This window comes from Borostomias antarcticus (genome assembly GCF_949987555.1).
Source record: "Borostomias antarcticus genome assembly, chromosome: 22".
NCBI lineage: Eukaryota > Metazoa > Chordata > Actinopteri > Stomiiformes > Stomiidae > Borostomias > Borostomias antarcticus.
In genome coordinates this window covers 16,453,571-16,460,741 of record NC_140255.1, presented here as the reverse complement: position 1 = coordinate 16,460,741, position 7,171 = coordinate 16,453,571, and the positions used below count along the sequence as shown (strand labels likewise).

At 54.4% G+C, this 7,171-nt stretch overlaps 1 protein-coding gene across 1 annotated transcript in view; it reads right to left on the bottom strand.

Annotated features, from left to right (window-relative positions):
- Nucleotides 1-2,493: 2,493 nt before the first annotated feature.
- The window catches only part of fbxw10 (F-box and WD repeat domain containing 10), a gene marked incomplete at both ends in the record, with an annotated part of 9,188 nt that continues 4,510 nt past the window's right edge, over nt 2,494-7,171 (bottom strand). Inside the window, 7 exons of the mRNA XM_084456138.1 lie at nt 2,494-3,380; nt 3,819-4,019; nt 4,539-4,825; nt 5,906-6,064; nt 6,228-6,370; nt 6,473-6,627; nt 6,980-7,101. Of these exons, the coding sequence (XP_084312264.1) occupies nt 2,494-3,380; nt 3,819-4,019; nt 4,539-4,825; nt 5,906-6,064; nt 6,228-6,370; nt 6,473-6,627; nt 6,980-7,101 (1,954 nt within the window). The remainder of the gene's footprint in view (nt 3,381-3,818; nt 4,020-4,538; nt 4,826-5,905; nt 6,065-6,227; nt 6,371-6,472; nt 6,628-6,979; nt 7,102-7,171) is intronic.

Below are 7,171 nucleotides of genomic sequence, written 5' to 3'. Positions count from 1 at the left end.
TGAGCGTCATGCAAATATACACAATCACTCACATCTCGATCGCGTAAAGCTCTGTCCCGAACCATGACTGGTGCTCTGTGCCCCTGCGCCTAGACTTCAAACCTGCCAGTGACGCACAGCATGACAAATGGCAAAAATTGATGCGACAACTGAACTGTGATGCAAATGCCAGCCTGTGTACTGAAGAGGTCGCCAGGACTATATTCCTTTGTATCCCTCAACCCGGTACCTCCGTTCTATGGGGGTAACTGTCATTTCTCTCAACCTTTGCCCTCATCTCCTTCACCCCCAGCGCCCTCCTCCATACCCCCTCACCCCTAACCCTAACCCTCCAGGACCCAGCTCATAGAAGCACGGGGTCTCTGGACATTCCTCCATGAAGACTTTCTCTTCTCTACCTTTGCTTTGATTTCACGCTCATTATCCATTGTGCCTCTGGTGACCCTATACAAGGACTCCCCCTACCTGGAAACAATGGAGGTGGGGGGCGCTGAGCTGGTCTGGGGGTGGGGGGCAGGGCCATTGTCCCCCCCCCCCTCCTCCCCTCAGACACAGCCAGCACCTCAGGAGAAAAAGGGAGGGGGGGGCGCAATAAACCCCTAATTTTCTGCAGATTAAATCAAATTAGCAGCGGGCGGCCCCTGAAAGAGGGGATTCTCTGGGGCGGCGGGGGGGGAGGGGGCCTTCCCTGCTCCCCTGGACAGCTGTTGTGCTGTTGCGGCCTAGAGCAAAGCAGACCTCCCCTCATCTCCACCTCCTCGCCCCCCAACCATGCCCCCAGGCTCTGTGGCCCCAGGGCGGGTGGCAGGTTGAATGGTCTCGCTGGAAGGGACAGTCTCGTCTCCTCTGATGACCTCATAGTTCCTGTTTCAGAGGTCAGAGGGTCGTGACTGAACTGTGTGTTCCCTCGATTGAGTTAAAATAGTTTCACACTAATATGAGCATTGCTGCCTAAATATCAGGGCTAGTGGTCTACACACTCTCTACATTCTATTCACCTAATCTCTGTTGTCTTTTGATACTGTAACAGTACAACAAACAGCACAGTACAACCCTGAATATCTTTCTCTCTCCAATGACTCATAGTTCATATAGCATTGATTCTCCTGCATTCCAAGATGTGTACCTAGTGTGTACTAACCAACGTGGTCCCCAGTGTTCCAAACCTGGATCGAGTCTAGTTCTAGATCCCCCAGTGTTCCAAACCTGGATCGAGTCTAGTTCTAGATCCCCCAGTGTTCCAAATCTGGATCGTCTAGTTCTAGATCCCCCAGTGTTCCAAATCTGGATCAAGTCTAGTTCTAGATCCCCCAGTGTTCCAAATCTGGTCAAGTCTAGTTCTAGATCGCCCAGTGATCCAAATCTGGTCAAGTCTAGTTCTAGATCCCCCAGTGTTCCAAATCTGGATCAAGTCTCGTTCTAGATCCCCCAGTGTTCCAAATCTGGTCAAGTCTAGTTCTAGATCGCCCAGTGATCCAAATCTGGATCAAGTCTAGTTCTAGATCCCCCAGTGTTCCAAATCTGGATCAAGTCTCGTTCTAGATCCCCCAGTGTTCCAAACCTGGATCGAGTCTAGTTCTAGATCGCCCAGTGATCCAACCTGCTCATCCAACACACTACACTCTGCACACTCACTGTACATACGCTCACCAGCACTGTACATACGCTCACCAGACTCCATTCTGTATATAGTATGTATATTGCATTTATGCACCTTTTTTAGTATATCATAATTTGCACATTGCACTGTATTTTGCTTGCAGTTATTTGTATTTTGCAATTTTTTTCTACCGTTTTGCACCATGATGTCTTTGCACTGTCCTGTCATCTGCAACAGCGTAGGCCTGTTGCCAAATTCCTAGTATGTGTGAGCCATATACATGGCTAATAAACAGATCTTGAAGCCTAGTTCTAGATCCCCCAGTGTTCCAAACCTCGATCAACTTTGGTGAATTTGCACTCGGATGATACAATACTGCCCTCTACTGGACAGTGATGCAACATTCAGGTGATGACTCTCGCACACACACATTGGAAACAGACTCTCGAGACCAGGAGCAGATGACGTCAAATCATTTATTAGTACAGATACAGAAGAGGAGCGGTCCCTGTCAGTCAGTCACACCATGGAAGAACAGCGTGGTGATAGAATACTGTGGTTATGTATCTATAGTAGGCAAATGATAGACAGTAACATGGGTACACTCTGACTCACTCCCCTGTATAGATAAGCTCTATGCCTACGCTCTGGTGCCTAAGACATCCTGGACAGAGAAGAGACAGAAATCAGAAAACGAGCAAAACCCAGCACATGCTATGGCCTCTCAAGAGTCACACTTCAGAAAGCTGTGTCTGTGTGTGTGTGTCTGGTAGCCTGTGTGTGTGTGTATTTGGTAGCCTGTGTGTGTGTGTTTGTGTGTGTTTGGTAGCCTGTGTGTGTGTGTTTGGTAGCCTGTGTGTGTGTGTGTTTGGTTGCCTGTGTGTATGTGTGTGTCAGATGTAAACGTTGTGTCCCAGCTCTGGGGCGTACACCTGGTCCTCTCTGGTGAAGTCGGCGGCGGGGACGCCCCTCTCCTTCATCCTCCAGACCCTCCTCCTCCTCCTCCCGCTGTCCTGCTCACCGGGGGAGTGGCCCCGCGGCGGCCCCCGGCTCAGGGCCCTGGCGTGCTCCTGCTGCTGGCTGTCCGTCAGCATCCGGAAGGCTCCGTGCTCCCGGAACGGGTCCAGCGGGTTGTAGGTGGGCGGCGGCTTACCATGCGCCGCCTCAAAGGTCACGCGGCAACCGGGCCGCGGACACGCCGTCCTCAGAAGCACGCGGCGCGGCGCCCACACATCCTCGGCGGCGGTAGTGGTGAAGGCGCCCACCCTGCGTGCCGCCAGGCCGTGGGCGGTCTGCGGACGCCTCATCTCAGGCTCCGCGGGGCTCCGCGGGAGATTCCCGAAGCTCTGCCTGGTGTGGGGGCGCTCCGCGCCAGCGCGAGGGGGGGAGGGGGCGTCGTCCTGGCCGCGGGGCCAGGGTCTCGTTTCGGGGTCCAGGGCTTGGGTCGGCGGCGGAACATAGGTCCTGGTCGCGCCGCGGGAGCCGTGGCGGGGAGAGGGCGGCGGCGTCCGGGTCGGGGTGTGGAGGCGGCTCCGTTCGGATGACTCCGTCACCACGGCCTGGGGGGGCGGAGACTCCCCCCAGGCATCTCGCACCCTGGCGTTGAGCTCCATGTTGGCGGCGGCGACGTCGCAGCGCCGGGGCTGCTGGGAGGCGTTGACCGCCAGGAGAACATGCTCCGGGGTGCCGGCGCGGTGGGGACCCCTCTTCCTGACGCGCTCGCGCACCGCCCTCTCGCTGCGGGACAACACCCACTTGGTCGTCACAAAGAACTCCCTCACTGGGAACGGAGAGAAATTCAAGATTTCTTTTATTCGTCACATGTAATGTACAGTGTGTACAGTCACACTGAAATGTTGCTGCCAGCTCCAAGATTATACTCGATACAGATAGACTCTAATACTCCATTTCCAAATTACAAATTTACAAGTTTACAAATTTACGGATTATGAAAATTACAAAATTTACAAAATACATAAATTACACGATAAGTACCCTTCCTATACAGTATAAAATTAAGTTAGGATGGGATAAATAAAGGTCTAGATGGATTATGTACATGCTACACAAACAACAACACAAACAGATACAAACAACGAGAATTCCTCCACACACAGAACTCCACCTCCTGAACTCACACATCACACTGACATGAAGGCAGGCCTAAACAGGCATAGAAGATGGAGGCTCTTTTCTGCATGGATAGGCAGAGTCTAACCTGGGCTGGTGGCAGAGGTCCCGGGCGCGTGGCCGGCCCTGCCGGGGGGGTCCAGGCTGCGGCCGTTGACCGGCCTCCCAGGAGAGAGGGCCGAGGGCGGGCTGCTGATGAACTCGGGCTGCAGGTCGATGTAGGCCGTGCTCCGCCGGTGGCCCTGCACTTGGCTCCAGGTGGCCGGCCTCATCGACTCCCGCTGGGCGGCTAGAGGGACGCGCCAGGAACACAGCGGTCACAACAGGACGACGGCGGAGTGGTGCTAGATTCTCTAGAGGTGATAATGGCACAGTCGCTCCACATGTGACTGTGTAGTACATTCGTTTCACTGTAAGAGGCAGTTACTAGTACTAGTTGTACTAGTCGTTATAGTTAGGCTGCTTCAGTGTTCTACTCTAGCACTCTGGCTTTAGCACTAGACAGACTATGCTCTTATTCACTTGTTTAGAAAGGAGATGCACTTGTGAGTTCTGGTGAGTAGACCACTGACCACCTACGTTAAATGCAATTATTATAAGTTGCTTTGGCAAATTCCCCTGTAGTGGGATCATTAAAGTAAGTAAGTAAGTAAGTGAGTAAGTAAGTAAGTAAGTAAGTAAGTAAGTAAGTAAGTAAGTAAGTAAGTAAGTAAGTAAGTATACTATCTATCTATTTGAATAAACGTGTCTGCTAAATCACTGTAATGCAATGTAATGTAGTGTGACTGTGTGGTATAGCATAACTCACCCTGGGCGCGGCGCATGCTGGGTGCGGACAGGGAGCGGGCGTGGTGGGACAGGGCGGGCCACCCCGGCTTCTGCACCTCGCGCTTCAAGATCTTGGGGTTGGACGAGCCCACCTGGGCCATGCGCTCCGCCCGCACGCAGGCGTAGGGCAGCTGGCGGAGCGCGCCCCCCTGAGGGCCGGCCGGCCGCGCCTCCCCCGCCAGCTCCCGCTCCGCCGACGCAGAATAGTCCCAGCGCACCTTGGAGAACTGGTACAGCAGCAGGCCGGCGCGCGTGTTCACCACCACACTACAGGAAGAGAGGGAGGAGGAGGAGGAGAGAGGAGAGGGGCGTGGTTGGGGAGGGGGAGGAGGAGGAGGGAGAGGAGAGGGGCGGGGTTGGGGAGGAGGAGAGAGGAGAGGGGCGGGGTTGGGGAGGAGGAGAGAGGAGAGGCAGGGTTGGGGAGGAGGAGGAGGAGAGAGGAGAGGGGCGGGGTCGGGGAGGAGGAGGAGAGAGGAGAGGGGCGGGGTTGGGGAGGAGGAGGAGAGAGGAGAGGGGCGGGGTTGGGGAGGAGGAGGAGGAGAGAGGAGAGGGGCGGGGCTGGGGAGGAGGAGGAGGAGAGAGGAGAGGCAGGGTTGGGGAGGAGGAGGAGAGAGGAGAGGGGCGGGGTTGGGGAAGAGGAGGAGGAGGAGGAGAGAGGAGGGGGCGGGGTTGGGGAGGAGGAGGAGGAGAGAGGAGAGGGGCGGGGTTGGGGAGGAGGAGGAGGAGGAGAGAAGAGAGACGTGTCCTGTTCTACAGAGACTCACAGTATCGGTGAACTACGTAGACACCGGTGGGAGAAGAGCAGCCAGGGTTGACGTGGAGCTCACCTGTTGTAGTGTGTGTGTGTGTGTGTGTGTGTGTGTGTGTGTGTGTGTGTGTGTGTGTGTGCATGTGTGTGTGTGTGTGTGTGTGTGTGCGCGTGTGCATTAGAAGAGCAGCCAGGGCTGACGTGGAGCTCACCTGTTGTAGTGTGTGTGTGTGTGTGTGTGTGTGTGTGTGTGTGTGTGTGTGTGTGTGTGTGCGCGCGTGTGCAGGAGAAGAGCAGCCAGGGCTGACGTGGAGCTCACCTGTTGTAGTGTGTGTGTGTGTGTGTGTGTGTGTGTGTGTGTGTGTGTGTGTGTGTGTGTGTTGACGTGGAGCTCACCTGTTGTAGTGTGTGTGTGTGTGTGTGTGTGTGTGTGGTGTGTGTTGACGTGGAGCTCACCTGTTGTAGTGTGTGTGTGTGTGTGTGTGTGTGTGTGTGTGTGTGTGTGTGTGTGGTGTGTGTTGACGTGGAGCTCACCTGTTGTAGTGTGTGTGTGTGTGTGTGTGTGTGTGTGTGTGTGTGTGTGTTGACGTGGAGCTCACCTGTTGTAGTGTGTGTGCAGGGAAAGCACCGGGCTCTGCTGGCCCCCGGCCCTGATGGCCCTCAGGCAGTCCCCTGTCAGGAAGTTAAAGATCCGGATCTTTCCGTCCGCACAGCCGGTCACCACGCGGAGGAAGACCAGGGTCAGAGCCATGACCTCCCTGGAGGAAGACACGGTCGGTCGCAGCTCAAGGTAACACACACACACGCACACACATACATACACACACACACACAGACACACACACGCACACACACACGGACAACATAGAACAGTTGATAGAATAGTATGATTCATGGTGCGAGGGTCTCCCGGATCCTCACCGTGGGTGGTGGTAAGTCATCAGGCACGTTGTGACGTCACAGTTGGTGCTCCACGCCATGACCTGGCCGTCCGCGCCTCCTGACAGGATGTGCCAGGGGTCGAAGAACAGGCAGTGGACTGACCCCTGGTGGGCATCGATGACCTTGGGGGATCAAATTGGTTACAGAGGGACTATTTCACTATAAACCTTCGATTACGGATGAGTTTTGTGTCTGGGAAACGACCACACAGACTGTCCTCTCACCTTGAGCAGTGAGGCGGTCTCCGTGGCCCACATCTTGACCAGGCCCCTGTCACAGCTGCTCAGCACCAGGGCCTTGTCTATCTTCACACACAGGATGGGGTTGTGGTGCTTAAACTTCAGCTTCTCGTAGCACTTTCCCGTCTCCAAGTTCCACACTAGCCCAGAGAGATAAACATTAGCACAAACGTTTTTATAAGATATTTCGGGGGCATTTCTGCTATTATATTGGACAGTGTAGATCATTTCAGTTTTATTGTATAGAACAGTGTAGATCATTTCTGTTTCATTATAAAGGACAGTGTAGATGGACAGGAAGGGTAGGAGAGAGAGAGGAGGACATGGCCTGGGCGGGATTCGAACCCGGGTCGCTGCAGAAAGGACCAGCCTTGACATGGTACGTGCCTTAACCCCATGAGCCACAGGGGCGCCCCTAGCACATACAGTTAACATACGGTACATAAAGTCCCTAACTCACAGTCAGTTAATATACTCGCTAAGAGAGCTGACCTTTGACCTTGCAGTCCTTGGCCCCTGACACCAGTCTGTCACCGTGCAGGTCCAGACAGTTGATGGTGGCCTGGTGACCCCGGAAAAGCATTGTGCAAACCCCTGTCTTCAGATCCCAACACCTACAAACACAAACACACACACACCCCGTCTTTAGATCTCAACACCTACAAACACAAACACACACACATC